The sequence below is a fragment of the Cotesia glomerata genome, linkage group LG7 (assembly GCF_020080835.1).
Source record: "Cotesia glomerata isolate CgM1 linkage group LG7, MPM_Cglom_v2.3, whole genome shotgun sequence".
Taxonomy (NCBI): Eukaryota; Metazoa; Arthropoda; class Insecta; order Hymenoptera; family Braconidae; genus Cotesia; species Cotesia glomerata.
The window spans coordinates 19,747,078-19,764,794 of NC_058164.1; the positions used below are offsets into that span (position 1 = coordinate 19,747,078).

General features: G+C 29.3%; 5 protein-coding genes across 9 annotated transcripts; 3 read left to right on the plus strand and 2 right to left on the minus strand.

The window, feature by feature from the left end:
• The first annotated feature begins 2,995 nt into the window (after positions 1 to 2,995).
• LOC123269225 (glutamyl-tRNA(Gln) amidotransferase subunit C, mitochondrial) lies at positions 2,996 to 3,579 on the plus strand. The gene has a single exon (XM_044734826.1). The coding sequence runs from the start codon at positions 3,160 to 3,162 to the stop codon at positions 3,577 to 3,579; it is 420 nt and encodes a 139-aa protein (XP_044590761.1). The 5' UTR covers positions 2,996 to 3,159.
• Positions 3,576 to 4,851, plus strand: LOC123269197 (DNA polymerase subunit gamma-2, mitochondrial). Its single transcript, XM_044734790.1, has 2 exons — positions 3,576 to 4,124; positions 4,384 to 4,851. Exons 1-2 carry the CDS (start codon positions 3,576 to 3,578, stop codon positions 4,813 to 4,815), a joined length of 981 nt encoding a protein of 326 aa, XP_044590725.1. The 3' UTR covers positions 4,816 to 4,851.
• A 544-nt stretch (positions 4,852 to 5,395) lies between these two features.
• Positions 5,396 to 6,727, minus strand: LOC123269211 (ER lumen protein-retaining receptor). Its single transcript, XM_044734803.1, has 3 exons — positions 6,460 to 6,727; positions 6,043 to 6,232; positions 5,396 to 5,968 (listed from the first exon to the last, which is right to left on the minus strand). Exons 1-3 carry the CDS (start codon positions 6,548 to 6,550, stop codon positions 5,611 to 5,613), a joined length of 639 nt encoding a protein of 212 aa, XP_044590738.1. The 5' UTR covers positions 6,551 to 6,727; the 3' UTR covers positions 5,396 to 5,610.
• Positions 6,728 to 7,389: 662 nt separating this feature from the next.
• Positions 7,390 to 15,517, plus strand: LOC123269128. 5 transcript variants are annotated; one of them, XM_044734669.1, is made up of 10 exons: positions 7,390 to 7,820; positions 7,901 to 8,143; positions 8,225 to 8,355; positions 8,815 to 8,838; positions 8,953 to 12,486; positions 12,567 to 12,743; positions 12,832 to 12,867; positions 12,980 to 13,106; positions 13,182 to 13,247; positions 13,326 to 15,517. In XM_044734669.1, exons 2-10 carry the CDS (start codon positions 8,029 to 8,031, stop codon positions 14,120 to 14,122), a joined length of 5,007 nt encoding a protein of 1,668 aa, XP_044590604.1. In that variant the 5' UTR covers positions 7,390 to 7,820; positions 7,901 to 8,028; the 3' UTR covers positions 14,123 to 15,517. The 5 variants fall into 5 exon arrangements, with proteins under 5 accessions (XP_044590604.1, XP_044590603.1, XP_044590606.1 ...); XM_044734668.1 differs by having other exon boundaries at positions 7,390 to 8,143; XM_044734671.1 differs by having other exon boundaries at positions 7,390 to 8,143; positions 12,859 to 12,867.
• On the minus strand, positions 14,967 to 17,475 carry LOC123269177 (WD repeat-containing protein 13-like). The gene is made up of 4 exons (XM_044734763.1): positions 17,233 to 17,475; positions 16,486 to 17,159; positions 16,121 to 16,416; positions 14,967 to 15,958 (listed from the first exon to the last, which is right to left on the minus strand). Exons 1-4 carry the CDS (start codon positions 17,348 to 17,350, stop codon positions 15,727 to 15,729), a joined length of 1,320 nt encoding a protein of 439 aa, XP_044590698.1. The 5' UTR covers positions 17,351 to 17,475; the 3' UTR covers positions 14,967 to 15,726.
• Between the last annotated feature and the right edge of the window lie 242 nt (positions 17,476 to 17,717).

The following is a 17,717-nucleotide window of genomic DNA, read 5'->3' on the forward strand; positions in this document are numbered from 1 at the left end:
TTTTATTAAGGTTAATATTTAGTTAGATTTATAGAAATGGATTCACAAAACCGTTGCTATAGACAATATTTCATGTCACAACGTTGTGAATGCGTGGGTGGATGCGTGGGAGTGCGTGGGAGGGTGTGTGGAAACGTGTTTAAAAGCCTTAATGTAACGTTAGACATTTTGCCGGTCTTTATGCGCTCGAATATGAAGAAGAAGTGATGTTCATTTGTTTTATCAACAGAAACAAATGACTATCCACATAAATTTGAAAAAAAATAGTAAAGGGTTGATGGAATTTAAAAAATTAATAGTCTAAAACCTTCTACAATTAATTCCGCGTCGAATGGTTATGGTCTCATACCGATCGGTCCAGTAGTTTTCAAGCGTATCGGTAACAAAAAAAAAAAGTTGCTTATATATACCCTGATAGCCAAGTTGGCCGCAACTTTCTGTCAATCTACTGCCGCAACTTGTTACCAACTTGGCGGCAACTCTTGGAAAGTAACTCGGTTGGTGTCAACTTGTTCACCAAGTTGTCACCAAGTTGTCGGCAAAAGTTGCTCTGAAACTTTTTCACACCAAGTTGACGATAAGTTTCTCAAGAAATTTGGCGACATATTGCGGCAGTAGATTGGTCTCTTTTTTCTCAGAAACTTGTAGCCAACTTGGCGCCAACAGTAACAAATTCGGAAGTTGACCGCAAGTTGTCGCTAAGTTGGTGGCAACTATCTGACACCAACTTGGTTGGTCTGAAACTGTGGCTATCAGGGTAGATAAAACATAAAAAAATTTTCAGCGAAATCGAAAGGGGTCGATTTCACATGAATATCCCATGCTTCTTTTGTTTAAAAAAATTGTTTTTTTTAGATCTTTTTAGCTACAGTGCGCGTCATTGATTCGTACCGATTGAAAAATTTTAAGGTAAAATAGAAAAATCAAAATTTCGACATCTGTAAATAAAGAAATCAATAAGAGGAAAATCTTTATAAGCATCAATTTGAACGAAATTGAAAAAATAATTCACTGAAAATAAATAACTCAAAATATCAATCACGATTAAAATAGAAATTAAAAATATTAGTAATTAAAATAATCACACACTTTATAAAATAAATAAAAGTAAAATTATAATATTAAAAAAAAAGACAACGATATAATTAGATAATTTAAAAATTTATCAAATATAAATACAGGCATTGGATAAAATAAAATGAACTAAATTCAGAGAAGTCAGTAAAAAGACATTTGAATATTTATTTTTATAAAAATATTGATAGTTATTAATATATAAATTCTTAAACAATAGACATCTATAAATATAGACTAGACAATTTAGAAACCCGTGATTTTAGACATCTGTAAATTTTTATTTATATTAATTCATAAATTCAAATAAAAATACAATTAAATATATAATTGCTTGCAATTTACGAGCTAATAAAAAATTTAATCGAAATTTTTATAAGGCTCTAGAGCACTAGACCACAACCCTTGAATGTTTACGGAGTCGGTTCTCCAGGAGGTTGCGAATTAGGCAGCGGTGAGGTTCCCCGCGCTCCGAATAATAACCTACTCTCTTAAAAGAAATCAGTGGAATTTCACTGGTGAATCAGTGAAGTTCACTGGTTGAATCAGCTAGTAAACAAAATATCTGCGCGCATGCGCGCTGTTATGTCCACTGGTTAAATCAGTGGAAATCCACAAGTGAAATTGTCATTTTCTATTGAATCTCACCGCTGCCTGATCCGCAACCTCCTGGAGAACCGACTCCGTAAACATTCAAGGGTTGTGGTCTAGTGCTCTAGAGCCTTATAGAAATTTTGTTTCAATTTTTTATTAGCTCGTAAATTGCAAGCAATTATATATTTAATTGTATTTTTATTTGAATTTATGAATTAATATAAATAAAAATTTACAAATGTCTAAAATCACGGGTTTCTAAATTGTCTAGTCTATATTTATAGATGTCTATTGTTTAAGAATTTATATATTAATAACTATCAATATTTTTATAAAAATATATATTCAAATGTCTTTTTACTGACTTCTCTGAATTTAGTTCATTTTATTTTATCCAATGCCTATATTTATATTTTATAAATTTTTAAATTATCTAATTATATCGTTGTCTTTTTTTTTAATATTATAATTTTACTTTTATTTATTTTATAAAATGTGTGATTATTTTAATTACTAATATTTTTAATTTCTATTTTAATCGTAATTGATATTTTGAGTTATTTATTTTCAGTGAATTATTTTTTCAATTTCGTTCAAATTGATGCTTATAAAGATTTTCCTTTTATTGATTTCTTTATTTACAGATGTCGAAATTTTGATTTTTCTATTTTACCTTAAAATTTTTCAACCGGTACGAATCAATGACGCGCACTGTACCAAGTATTAACAAATTTTACATTTTTTATATATTAACATTTAAGAAAACCTACTATAAGTCTGAATGTACAAAAATTTTATTAATTTTTCCAATTATTTAATAAATGATCTAATAAAAATAATTTTTAATAGATTGTAAATTTAACAATGCATATCTCAAAAATTAAAAATTAGAGTGTAATTTTTTGTCCTTTTACTTTTTAAGTATTCAAATTAGATAGATTTATTTAGACATTGTACAGCAGTAAGAACTACTTTTTACAATTTTTTCATCACATTAATTTGAGTTAAACTGCATCTTATTAATTAAATAAAGCTTTGAAGTATTTATATTATTTAATTGAAACCCGCAAATTTTTCATTTCTACTATTTTTACTCTTATAAGAGAATAGATGACTTACTTGATTTTTTTGGTATTTAAAATAAAAAAAAAATAAAATTTTTTAAAAAACAATATTAACTAATAAGGTTGTAAAAATATCATCTACATGAAAACTAAAGACATGATTATCTACTTTAGAAAAAATTCATAATTTTTATAAAAATAGTCATAGATAAATTTTAGTGCTTTTTATCGCTTGTTCCTGACATCTAGGAGAAAACTCTTGAACTTTTCTGAGGTTAGCAAAACTCATAAGCATGTGTAAATAAAAATCTAATAAATACAGAGATCTATAATGTGTTGATAAATACTTATTTATTGTAATTTTTATATGAAAAATTAATCGAATTCAAATGTGTTAAAAAAATTAACAATTTATTTAAACGCATAAATGGATTTTTTTCGGCTAACAAGCCGTAGTTTAATGTACACATCGAATTTAAAATTTACTCAGTTTGTTGTTCGACATCAAAATTCATCAGCACTGAAAAGACCGAGTTCAAAAGAGCCAGAAATAAAAATTAGCAGAGAAACCATTGGTAAATTAGAACGTCTGTCATTAGTAGATTTTGGAAACGAAGCAGGAATAAAAAGGCTTGAAGCTGCTATTAAATTTGCTGAGCAATTAAGATCGTTGAAAATAGATGACTCAATTAAACCGATGTACTGTGTTTTGGAGAACGAAAATCTTCGATTGAGACACGACAAAGTTACAGACGGTAATTATCGAAAGAAAATATTGAAAAACGCAGTTCTTACTGAGGAAGAATACTTTGTAGCACCTCCAGGAAATATACCTTTAGAAAAATGACGATAGATAAAATATTAAAAAATTTAGGTAACACTTTTCTTAATCTCGACAGAGGATTTGCATTTGGACCTCAAGGAAAATTATTACGCCGTAGTTTGGAAGATTTATGGTTCCAAAGTAACATTATTAAACCATTTTATAATGTTTTTCTAACGTCAACTGACAAAGTTTCTGAAACACTTGAAAATCTTAAGACTCTTGGTATTGAAGAAAAACCTTTGGGAATTGCTATTATTGAGGAATCAAAAAACTCATGGAACACTGAAATTCTAAATGCTTACCCGAAGTTAAACTCACACAGAACTGGTAAAGTTACAATAATTACAAATGCAAATGAAGGTAAGGAGTTGTACCACAAAACACAGCGCGAACGTAAAATATGGTGGAGAAAATTATCTCGAGAACCATCAAGATTTAAATTCACAGACTCTAAAAAAATAAGTAAAAATAAAAATACCACTGAAATAACTGTTAATTTTGAATTTGGATCTATTGTCATTGAAACAATAACACATCAACAAGACATTAAAAAGTTAAATAATCAGGTAGGTCGAAACTTTTATTAAGTAATGATACTGAAGTTAACAGACATCCGACAATTTTTAGAAATTTTTTTGATAAATAATTATTAATAAGAAAATTTAAAAAAAAACTATAAATGCAACTTTTTAAAATATTTTCTTGGTACTTATTTATTTTTTAAATAAGATAAAAAAGTAATCAAGTATTTGCTGACTTCAGTACGATTATTGAGTATATATTTGAATAGTATAAAATTACTAATGCATAAAATTTATTATTTAGATTGAACTGAACTCAAACGTCCATATAATTGAGCACAAAACTTCGCTAGACTGGGGTTCCTTTGCGCTGCTCTGTGATGCATATGATCCAGAGTCACCAGAAAAACCTAGTCAATTAAAACTTAATCCTAAATTGTCTCCTTACAAAGTTGGTTTTCATTTACCATTCACATGCGAGGAGTCATCAGATATGTCTGAAAAGAAAAGACGATTTATGTTGTATTTAAATAATTTGTTGAGATCAAAAGGTATTGAAACAATATTTACAACAAGTTTAAAGGGAATTAAAAGTTTTCAAGTCCCTTTAATAATCACTGTTAATGATACAAGTCTTCAAAATGGTATCATTCAAGTATGGAACCAATTAACGACGTTAGCTGAATCAGTTCACATTACAGAGTTACCTAAATATATTCTATCACGTTGTAATTAGTTTATAATAAACATTTAAAGTTTAATTTTTTTAGAATTTTTTGTTTTTTTTTTTATTATTGATATCTTTGTAAGTAGTTATTATTCAATAAAAATTCTATTACAACAACTTAATAATAATACGAGCTCACAAAAACATTCATTAACGCGTTTGTTTACAATTCTCGTGTTTATTAATAGTACTATTTAATTAATATAATTAAGTTTACATTCAAATATATGGTGTATATACCCTCTAGAGGCAGTTACGATTCAAGCAAATTAATACAATTTATATATATATATATGTATGTGTATGTATATATTTAAAAATTTTAATCGTAAAATTATAGCCTCGTTATTTACAAAAAGAAAAACTGTATTTTTTAATTTAATAAGAAAATGAAGAGGAATAGAAGTAACTTTTGATATAAAAATGCATATGACATAAGTGAGAATGAGCGATAAGTATAAAAATAAATGAAATAATTTTGTTTTTATTAAATTTATTTCTCAAGTCTTTAAATTTTATACAAATAATTCAAATGACATGAGAAATAAAATAAATAATTTAATCAAAATGATAAACAAATTTATGTAAATAATTTTATTATTAAATTTTTTGTGCGTTCGCTCAAACATCTTTGATTGCTGGATCATATCCTCTTCTATTTTAATATTTAGCTTAATTTAAAACGGCAATATCACGATTGTTTAATAATTATCGTGATATACCAAACACTGACTTATTGTCAATGTTTATTACTTTTAATTTTTATGATTTCTATATATAAAATCCAATTCACTCACTGAATAGCTAAGCAGGTAACTGTAATTTTTTTCCTTTGAGTACTTTGGTAATATAAAGATAGAAAAAGTCACAGTACAATACAGTTTGAACGACTCCAGCAATGATTGCAATGAGATCATAATGGCTTTCAGCATAATAACGATAAATCCAATTGAATATGTAAAGACCACGGTATGAACCCAATGCAAATAGATAATGACTGGTAATACTTTCTGCTTCTCCAGTTTTCGATACTAAAAACAGCTGTGGCAAAATAGCTACAGATTCCAAGTAAATACTGAATGTCCAGAGAATTTCTAGAATTGTAAATTCATGGTTTATGAATACAGCAAGAATTATCGTTGGTAGAATCAAAAATTCAATTCTAAAAATAAAAACAAGTCAATATTAATAATTCATATATATATAATGGAGTAAATTTGAAAATTAAAAACTTACCTGAACGAATCATGGTTATGGTCATAAGTTGCCTTGAATTTCGCATACATAAGGAAGATCGTAGCATATGATGCACCAATAAAAATTACTTTCATAAACGTGTTGTACGCTGATATATATGTAGTCACTAAATCAAGATATCTTGTGGTGTAAACAATGGCAAAAAGTATTTGTGATTTGCCACTTATGCCTGAAAAAACAAAAAAAAAAAACAATAATAATAATAATAAAGTTGTTATTAAAAATCTTATCTCCACTATTATGACACTCTAAATGAAATCACTGACAGTTGTTTAACAACTTAATTATTTCAAAGAATCTCAATAAAAAATATTGACTTTGGTGGTTATGCATAAAAGGTTGCGATGAAAATAGCCATAGAGATGATTTATAATAGATTGCAATAAAATCACATACCGGCACAACTTCTTGTGTTCCATATTTTCAGGAGCAAAATAATAATAGCTAATAAATGGGACAAGTCACCGAGTAAACGAAATATATTCATCTCGGGTATTTAATATTATTATTGATAACTATTATGGAATTAATAAAATAACAGTGGTGTGTAATTAAAGCCCGTAGCGATCAACGAAACCGACAGCACACGACACACAAATATGACGTGTCACTACAAGCTCTATGCTAAACCAACGTTTGAGTCCGGTTTAGCCAACATAATACGTGGCACATGTTTTTGACATAGACAATACATTTATTATAACCTAAACTCATACCTACACGTCTTTTATAATAATTAATAATTTACTATTTTTTAATGCTCCATTTTTTACTTTTTATGATAATGTTAAATATTTATCGTTTCTAATGTTCTTTATTTTTCTAAAAAAATTATATTTATAAAAAAACACTAATTTTTATTTTTGAAAGTAGCAGATACTTGACAATTTATTTTTATTGGAAAAAGAAAAAAAATTAATAAACATTTTAATAAAAAATTTTTAAAGATCCGCACAAAAAATATTAAAAATTTTGCATGGACACTTTTTAAATAATTTTATATAACTGATTGATAAAAATATAAAAATTTTTTAGAGTCCGCTATTACGAAAACTGAATTTTTAACTTTTTAATACTTGTTGAAAAATTTTTCATTTGCGTTTAATTAACATTTTTGTTTTTTTTAAATAATTATTTTGATAACAAACAAACATGTATTATCATTTTAAATAAAAAATATACGCCTGCGTAATGGCGGGCTTATTTAAATCCTTAAAAAAAAAAAAAAAAAAAAAAAAAAAAAAAGAACAGAGTGATTAATACATTTAAACTATAGAAAAGTTTTTATTGAAATAAATAATAATAATATAAAAAATTTTTATAGTATTTAAAATAATGCATGTGACCAGACCATGAATCATTGAATATAGGAAGTGATTGGTGGGACGGAGTAACGAGGAAGAGAAGTTAGACAAAGGAAAAAGAAAAGAGTGAATAAGCGAGCAATAAAGACAGAGAAAGAAAGAGGGAGAGGTGAAGCTGGTTAGGTCAGCCGTTTTCTAAGGTGTTCTCTGGTGTTATTGTCATATATTAATTAGTAGTATTCTATTAATTGAAATCGACGAAACGAATGGAAATACTTTTAAAATATTGGTTTGAATAAAAGTGATTTGATATAAATATTTATTTAATTGTTATCACTTGCGTGGTACAACTAAACAAACTGTATATATTATTGTGATAAATGCAAAGAACACAATGATATGCGAACAGAATGCCTGAGATACCGTCCAAGTTGTTGGTTCGTGCCGAAAAAGGTGTGAGTTTAAAGTCAAATTGTGGCATATCGTTTACTTGCCGAGATATACTGGGATCTTAATATCAAGGATTTTTTCAGTAAAATATTGATGTGATTTAAAATTTTTGTGGAGTTATTTAATAAATAACCCCGGGAAGCTAAATTCCTGATAGTTGGGAATGAGGATGCCCGGGGAAAAGTAGCCCTAATTAGGAAAACATGGAAAAATGCATTGGGTAACACAGCTCGGAATGAGTAAGCTCGGAGTGTTGTTGATATGTTGGCTCTATCAAAAACTTCCTGGAGCTCTTGCTTTTCCAGTTAGTTCATCCAGTACTTCAGGTAATAATTACAATTTTTTTTAGTTATAAGACAATAATTATTTATTTTAATTAATATTAATAATGATTATATGAATTTTAGATTCCACTGAATCAAAATTATGGTTACCACAATTTCACTATATTTTGGGTTCAGTTGTAGTCGTAGCAATGGTATCAGCTTTTCTTGGATGCCTTTGCTGCCGACGAGAACGTCGAGCGAAAGGATTTCAAGTAAATTAATTTCTTTAAATAACCATTGAAACGAGTGAAAATAAGAAGCTTAGAATCAAAATGGAATATTAAAATACCTTGTTTAAAATCTGATTATTTGTATGATAAAAGCGATAAAATTCTGATACATTCTAAATAAATAAAATAAAACAATTGATAATTTTATGTGTCTATAAGATCAAACTGCAGTAGTCATTTTTTAGTAGAGTAAACCATAAAAAAACGTTCACATTGCAGATATCAAAATTAAATTTTTTCTGTATGTTTAAAAAGTTAAAAAAAAGGAGCACTGAGAGATAGTGTGTACAATAGTAGATGTTATCTTGTGATCCTAAGCTTCTTAAGAAATATAAATAAAAATAAAAACAAACCATTTATAATATACATAAATTTATGTTATTGTAAAAAATTGAAATGACCGCGTTAATAAATGGTTTTGAATGCTGCTTTTTATTGTAGGATACTAAAGGAAGTAAAGAGCAGGTAATATTTATTAATTTTAAGTAATAGTATTAGTGAAATTAAATATAGTAGGGCAATTTTCTATATAAGTTTAAAGATTGAGAATTAGAAGTACATAAATTTGATTTATTTTAGGAATTTAAAGATGGGAGCATAGTTGGAAGTGAAACAATTATTGAACGTGGCTTGGAGTTGGAAGTGTCCCGATCAGCTAATTCAACAAATCAATTTCAATTTGAGCCTTTGACTGTTGAATGTTTTGTTCCTGAAACAAGAGGTATATTAAATAAACCATCAAAACCACCATCACCTTCGCTTATAAGCGATAATAGTCTTGATAAAGATGAAAACAATTTATCACCGTGTCAAGAATGGTTTTCACCAAGTCTACATGTGCCACGTGAACGACTTAAATATCTTCGAGAAATAGGTCGTGGTTGGTTTGGAAAAGTAGTAGAAGGTACTCAAGATTTAGATCCTGGAGGAACATCACCAAAAAATGATGGAGTAGTTGTAAGGATTCTTACAGAAGAAGCATCGACGAGTGAACGAGCGTGGTTTTTGGGTGAAGCTTTACCTTATCTTAAATTACATCACCAAAATCTGTTAAAATTACTCGGTGTTTGCTTAGAAACTGACCCGTATTTATTGCTTTTTGAATCTTGTCCCGGAGGTGATTTAAAGACATTTTTAAAATCTAATCGTCAGTCTAATGAAACTTTAACTGAAACAAATATACCCATAAAAATGGCTATAGACATTTCAATTGCTCTAGATCATATGCATCGTCATGGTTTCGCCCATACTGATCTTTCAGCAAGAAATTGTCTTGTTGCAACAGATTTATCAGCTAAACTTGGTGATTATGGAATTGGTGTTGAAAAATATCCGGGTGATTATTATGTCGTTGGAGATCGAGCACTTCCAATACGATGGTCTGCGCCTGAAAGCTTAGTTTGTACAGATACGACGATTGAAACACGTACAATAACACCACAAGCCAACCTTTGGAGCTTTGCAATACTTCTTTGGGAGATTGGTAGCTGGGGAGATCGGCCTTACGATGACCTTGGTGATGATCAAGTAATTGAAATGATTTTATCATGCAGATTTTATGACCATCTTCCATTCAGAAATCTTAAAGAATCTCCAGACAATCTTCTAGAAGCTATTAAATCTTGTCTGAAGTTAGAACCAAATGATCGAGCAGGTCTGAACCAAATAATTGAGATATTGAAAGAAAAAAACTTGGATTTCGATCTACGATGGGAGACATTAAAGCCTAATACTAAAGAACCAATGAGAAGTCTCAGTTTGAAAGAACTCCGACAGAGTACTGATTCAGACTTGTGGCAAGCTGACGATAAAGCATTTAGTACACCTCAAGCAAGTTTTAAACTTGGGCCTGGAGAACCAATCAGAAACGCTCCTTTAGCTAGAACTGATGTTAATTTAGAATCTGGATCAGAAACTGAAGAAGAAAGTTGGAGAGGTAGGGTCGAACGAGGTGCTTATACAGAAAAAGTTCGACAGAAATCTAAATCTGTTGCTGATCTGATGGTACTTGTACATATCGATTCGGATTCAGAAGCCGAATGGTCCTTAGGACCTCAAGTTAATGAAAAACCAAGGAAGAAATTAGCATCTGGAAGTGTTGGTGACTTGAGAAGTACCGCTCGTGCAGATGAATTTGATGAAGCTCTGAAAAAACTTCGCAATTCTAGCTCTGTAAAAATCTTGAAAGAATCAAATGAAAAAAGCTTAAAATCTGCTGAGTCAATTTCTAAAGAAGAAAATAAAAATATTGTAGAGTGTACATCAACACCAAAAAATAATTTAACGTCAGCTCCTAATAATTTTGTTGATGTTGAGCTCTGGAAAAATGCTTTAGAATTTGAATTAGAACGTAAAGTTTCAGGATTTGATCTTGAGTCAATCGATTTTGGAAAATTGATTGGTGATAAATGTGAATCAAGGTCAGCTTCTGACTTGCTTGAAACTTCAATATCTGCTCCAAATACTCCACAATCACGTGGTGAAGATTTATCTGTTGACAACGAGGATTTTTCTAATAGCGAAGAAGTTGAAACTGAGAGACGGAGACTTCCCGATGGTGATGAAGAGGAAGATCGAAAACATTTATCAACCCCAGATGATGAGAGAAGTTCAGACAGTGGTTTCAGAGATAAAGAATCGTGTGAGGAAGAAGAAAATCCAATACCATGTAGTCTATCCCATTCGGCTTTAAATTCTTATGGTGCTTTATTTAATACTCCACTTTCGGCATCAACAGAAGAAGAACAGCTTAAAGTTTTATTAGAGCTTGATAATATTCTTGATGCAGAGGACTGCAAGTCCTTAGATGGGCAAGATATATCTTTGTCGCCCAGTAAAATAAATTTAAATATTTTAGAAGAAGATTCTATAATTTCAGCTTTAAAATCACAACTCGATTCTCCTATTAATGATACTGACTTAAAATTAATTGATGAAAAAATTTTCGATAAACTAGATATTAAAATTAATGAAAAAAATATTGATTCTCCAGAAAAGCAAATAGAAGAAGCCTCAAATTTAGAACCAACTGAAAATACTGTAAATAAATTAGATATTAAAGATAATAAAGACATTAATTTTGTAGAAAAAATAAATGAAGAGATTCTAGATTTTAAACTGATTAGCACACAAGCTGTTGAAGAATCAATCGCAAAAGATGAAAAAGAAATATTTCCTGATAACAAGCAAACTGCAGAACCAGATTTAGAATTGATTGAAAAAAATGTAGATGAATTAATCGCAGAAGTTGAAAGGAATCTTAATTCTATAGAGAAAAAATTCGAAGAACCATTGGCAAAACTTGAAAGTTTAGATAAATCGAATATTGAATCATTGATGGAATCTCAGGATCCTGAAAATGATAATGATGATGAAGATAGTTCAACAATGAGTCTTCGTAGTGATAATTCTTACGTTTCTTTTAATCTTGATGAAGAATTTGTTGCAGCGATTAGAAATGAACTTCAGGAGAAACTTCCGCGTGCTCAGATGTCGGTTGTTGAGTCACAAGAATTGCGAGATGACGAAGTATCAGCAGTAAACCTTTCAAAGAATGAGAAAAAGTCATGGGAATATGAAGATGATACGAATGAACGTGAAAGTAGTAATATTGATATTGCAATCAGGTATAATGTGTATGGAACTCCTTTGAGTCCTATTCTTGAAGAACGTGAGAGCAATGCAACATCTGAGTCACTTGGAGATGCATCGATTGCGTCAAAATTGTCAGGATTTTCAGAAGATGTTTTAGTTGTTGATACTAGAACAAATCGAGTTTTGCTAGTAGAAGGTAGTTTCGATCGCCAAGATGATGACAGAGATACGTCTCATGGTGATATGACAGACGACGAAAGTGCTGATTGTGATTCAAATAATTTTGGAAATAATTTATTAGGAATTCAAGACAAAATAACTGGTGTACCAATGCCTAGTCCTGAAGAAGAATCTAAGTGGCAAGCACAATTTCCTATTCAACTCCAAGATGATCTTATGTCTACAAGTTTTAGTACTGAACATGATTGGGATAGTCAGGATGAAGATGAAAAAGCTGGTGAAGATGCAACTGAAGAAGATGACGATGATAGTTCGAGTTCTGGAGAATTTGTCTGGAAGGTATTTAATCTACTATTTACTACAATTGTGTTATATTGTTTAATTAATTACTACAAGTTTTTAAAATTTAATCTTTTCAGCGCTACGATGATATACCTGAAAACGAATCGAAAAATGCGAATACTGAGGGAAAAATTGAAGAAGAAGCTGAGTACGAAGACGAAGATGAAGAAGAGTTTACACCTTCCGCTTGGGATGCAACTTTAGCTCCTCATAGATCAGCGTTAAGGTCACCAGAAAAAACTCTCAAAACAGGAGTAAGTTTTATTATTTTTTATTAATTATATTTAATTTTTAAATTATAAATACATAAAACAATGAATGGATTTATTAATGCAAACAAAGGATTTATGTGTTAATACTTACTGTCAGGAGGAACTCGTAAGCATAATTAACTTTTTCCAATTAAAAAAATATTGCGCGACAAATTAATACTACTTACTTGATTATTTATGAACAAAAATAACAAATTAAATTGTAAATATTTTTTAAGGATCAGAAAAAAAATGTTTGGTTTAAAAAACAACGTTATCACTGTGTTTACGAATATCCAAAAGAAACCTTAGTCCCCGAATGCCAAGGCCAAGCTACAACAACGTGGGAACCAACATCTTACGCCGGTAATTATTTAGATTAAAATTAATGTATTTATACAATATTTCAAGAAATCATTAATTATGCTTACTTTATTTTAGACTGGGAAGAAATGTTGGAAGAGCCCAAGGTTGATCATTATCCAATTGACTACGAATCTAATCACGGTAAATATATATAAATATATTTATTTTGATTGTAAATTATTATTTAAAAAAAAAAAATTAATAAAATTTTTGATTTAGATGACGAAGAATTCTTCGTCAGTAGTGGAAATAGACCTTTTCAATTTCAAGTAGGCGATGGAAAGTATGTAAGCCAATTTTTCCCTGGAGCTGCTGAATCATCAAAAGAAAATGAATCACACGGAAATTTAAAAATAAATCCAGTTGATGATAATCAAAGTCAGCAACAGCAACAAACACAATTGGGTAAACTCAGACATACGAGAGATAGATTAAAGCTCAATTTACCAATAAAAAATACTTCAGACACTTCAAGCACTGTGATTATTACTGAAATTGAAACTGACCAAAATGAACAGATCAGCCGCATAAATGATGAAAGTGATACGAAAACTGAAAAGACTGAAACCAGTACAGAATCTTCCATTTCAAAAGATGACCAATCAATTATTTCTGTCATAAGATCTCCAATGGAATCATCATTTGAAAATTCAAGCCACGAAGATATTAAAAGCTCGAGCAATGCAGAAAGTGACGGAGAAATTAACGAACTCGAGATTTCTTTTTCTTGTAAAGAAAATGCACCTGTAAAATCATCACGTCGACCACTTGTTATTTCTGATAAAAATAATATTGCTAGTAAAGATAATCTTCCTGATCAACCTCATGATGTAATTGAAAGGGTAGATGATACATTGACTAATATTCAAAAAGTATCGGAAACTATTAAAGAACAGGAACAAAAGCTATTGGTAATGGAGAAGAAACAGGACGAAGTTTTATCAAAAGACGAATGTTCATTAAAACCGTCTGAAAATGATCATGTGATAAAAATAAGTGAAACGGATGTTGAATAATTCAATAAATCCGTCCGTGAGCCTACTTAAAGTTCAATAAACAACTTAAGAGTGTTACTTTTTTTTTGCTTCTTACAAATAAGGTCCATATTAAAATGCAAAAAATTAAAATAAATGAAAAGCAATGAATGAATAACTTAAGTAGATGAATGAGAAAGTCTCAATGGAAAGATGAGTTTTCTCGATAGAGAGCTCAATTGGCAAAAGTCCGTCCTAATAATGAGATAATTTTCAAAAGTAATATTTTTTATTTCATATAATTTTTATGTAAATAATTGAATGGTAAAATTACAAACGCAATCTTGATTCATAAATTAGTTTTTAATTCGACTCTAATTGTTTCATTTTAAATTTTTAGCGAAAAATTAATTTAAAAAAAACAAAGAAAGAAATATTGGTTCTTCGTTAAATAATTGTAAATATTTATTAATTTATTGTAGATGCATCGAAAATCGTGCCTATAAAATTGATATTTTTTTTTCAATATGTTTTTGTTATATTCAAAAAAGTGTCTTGAATTGTTTTAGACTAAAAAACAAAATTCTTATGTACTTGGCATTCAATAGCTCTCTAATATCTAAAGTATTATTATTAAAAGAAAAAAAAGGCAAAACGAACAAACAAGTAACAAATTAAAGAGAAAGCTAACCAAAAAATCCTGGAAATAATAGAAAAACAATTTTGGTAGACGTTGCTAAAGATACCACCAATTACGATAGAATAACAATAATATTGTCACTCACAAGAATTTACCCTGTGATAATGAAATTAAAGATTTTTTGTTTTCTTTGTTTCAAATGAAATGGCGATAAAATAATTAGGTAAAGCACGAAAAAATAACAAATTTATTAAAGAGTTTTATATTGTAGTATAATTAATTTGCACATTAAGAAAATATGTTGAATTGATATTTTTTGTCGTTATAATATATAATATGTATAGTTAACTTTTTAATCTTTCAAATTGACATCAATTTCACATGAAAATGATTATTTATGTTAGATTATTTATATTGAATATTTTATTCGGAACGTGTAGAAAATTTAATTTTAAAAAGAAATAAAATTACATCAGACAATCGTCTTAGAAAAAAAAAAAAAAAAAAGAAAAAAAAAAGGTTTTTTTTACTTCTTTACTATTAATATGAAAACAATAATAAGAAAAATGAAATAATTTTTCTTTGTACAGATGAAAGTTAGAATACAAAATGTCAAAATACTGTAATTTTTGCAGGTAAAGCGATTAGTAACGAATAAAATATTTTTATTTTAAGATAGCGATTATGACTATTGTTATTAATACGCTAGATATTGTTAAAATTAAAAACACCGAACGCACCGTCGCTACAATTTGTAGGATATTATTTCAATAGAGGATGATTAATATATTGCTAAATTATGGTATTTTTTGTGTAACCCATCTTTAAGTTTTATTTATTTACAACACTAAGGTTTTAGAAATAGTATTTTTCTAGTTTAACTTTTTTGATTTTATAGAGGTACAAATACGTTGATGTAATTTATAAACAGATTAATTTATATAAATATTATTTTTTTATAATTTATCAGATACTTTAATTTAGAAAAAAAAAAATTATTTATAATTTAATTCCGCCAAATAATAATAAGACCCTGATGATCACCAGTAGCAAGATGTGATTCGTCGTAGTTAAAGCTGAGGGCGAGAATTGGGGCGGAATGTCCATGTAGTCTATTAACCTGTGCAGCTTTGCCATCACGTGAGGTATCCAATAGATGAACCGAACCATCTTCTGATCCACTGGCTATTAAGCACGCGCCCATTTGCGGACAGAACGTTGATCTCACTAGATATTGCCTTTATAAAAATAATGAAAGTGATAAAAAAAAAAAAAAAACACAGATACACAGAACAAAGCCAAAAGAAATTATCATTTAGTTAAACAGAGCATAACGTTATTTTAGGTCAGCATGAATATAAAAAAAATGTACAATAATAATAGTAGATAATTTAAGCTACCTATGCTTCAACGGATAATTTCTCCAGATTTTCAGAGTACCCTGAAGATCGGTGACTCGATAGAGAAAAACAGCATTGCATGCACTGCTGATAAGAAGCGTTGGTGATGGGGCATCTCTTGATAACCATGATCTCCAAGATAAGCTTGTGATAGCAGCGTTACCCACAGTTTCAATTCTTCTCAACTTAGATAGTCGTCCAGAGCCTGATTCTAATCTTAGTGATACAATAATACCTTTATCGTTTCCGGCCCAAATGAGTGATCCACCACTTTCTTCACAAGTCAGTGATAAAACCTAGGAAAAATGTTTTTTTTAAGATAAATATTTACTTGAAATTAATTGAAACCTCATGATTTTTGTTACCTTTCCACCAATTTTAGATGTTCCTCCACGAGGATAGATTCCAGTTGAAATATTAAGGACTTGAAGAAGTCCTACAGCGTTACCTGTGATAACTAAATTGTTATTAGCCGGTACAAAACCACAACAGAGTACTTCGGATCGAACTTGATCGCCTACAGTTCGTAAGCAAACAGTAGTAGAATCTTCAGTGATACCCCAAAGTCTTACAGTAGCATCTAGAGATGAAGAAACTATAAAATCATTACTAATGCTCCAATCTATTGCAGTGACACCCTTTTTATGATCCTCTAATCGAACCAAAATTTTAGGTGGCGTGCTTGTTACATCACATATCGTGATTGTACCGTCAAATGAAGCGCAGCAGAGCCTTGATCGATCATTATTAGCGAATTTTAGCGAAGTTATCGCACCTTTATGTTGATCAAATACATGATGAACGCCAGCAAAAGCAAAGCTTTCTGCTGTTGATTTTTTTATTGATCTTTCTTTTATTATACTGCTTTCCGAAATTCCATCTATTGATGCACGAGATGATAAACTTACGCAGTCAGATGGTGATCCATAGCGTAAATTAAATAGTTCAGCTCTTAATTTCACATATGATAATCGAGTTTCTGTGTTTGCTGGGTTTTTTTCACGTAGAAGCTGATTTCGTCGTCGAAGATATAGTAAGCCTAGGTGATTCGAATAAATAAAATTTTTATAAACATATTGTTTACTGACAATAAAATGATAATAATAACTTACCGAATCCCGGCTGACCAGAAGCTCTACGTGAATTATATTTTGCATCAAGTGCAAATACTTGTTGTTGCCACATTAACCCAGTTTTATTGGCAATTGATGAATTCGTGCTCATTTTCATATAATAAAATTATTTACTAATCAAATTACTGTTTTAACCTCAATCAGCATCTATTAATTTTGATTCATTTCATTGGAAAAATGATCAAAATTTCAATTTTTTTTCAACTTTGACAATAAATATCAAACAGTTGAATTTTAAAAGAAATTTTCATTTTGACAAAATGTTTTTAATGATTGTTTGTTATTAAATTTTGTAAAAGAAAATATAAATATATTTTTCTCTTTCAGTTTGACACAATTATGTTCAATCGGTAAAATCATTTTTTGTAATTTATTTTGTATACTTTTTATATTGTCATTGAACGAGAATATAATTATAACTTTTTTTTTTTATACTTGATGAGTATTCAGAATACTTTGCATTA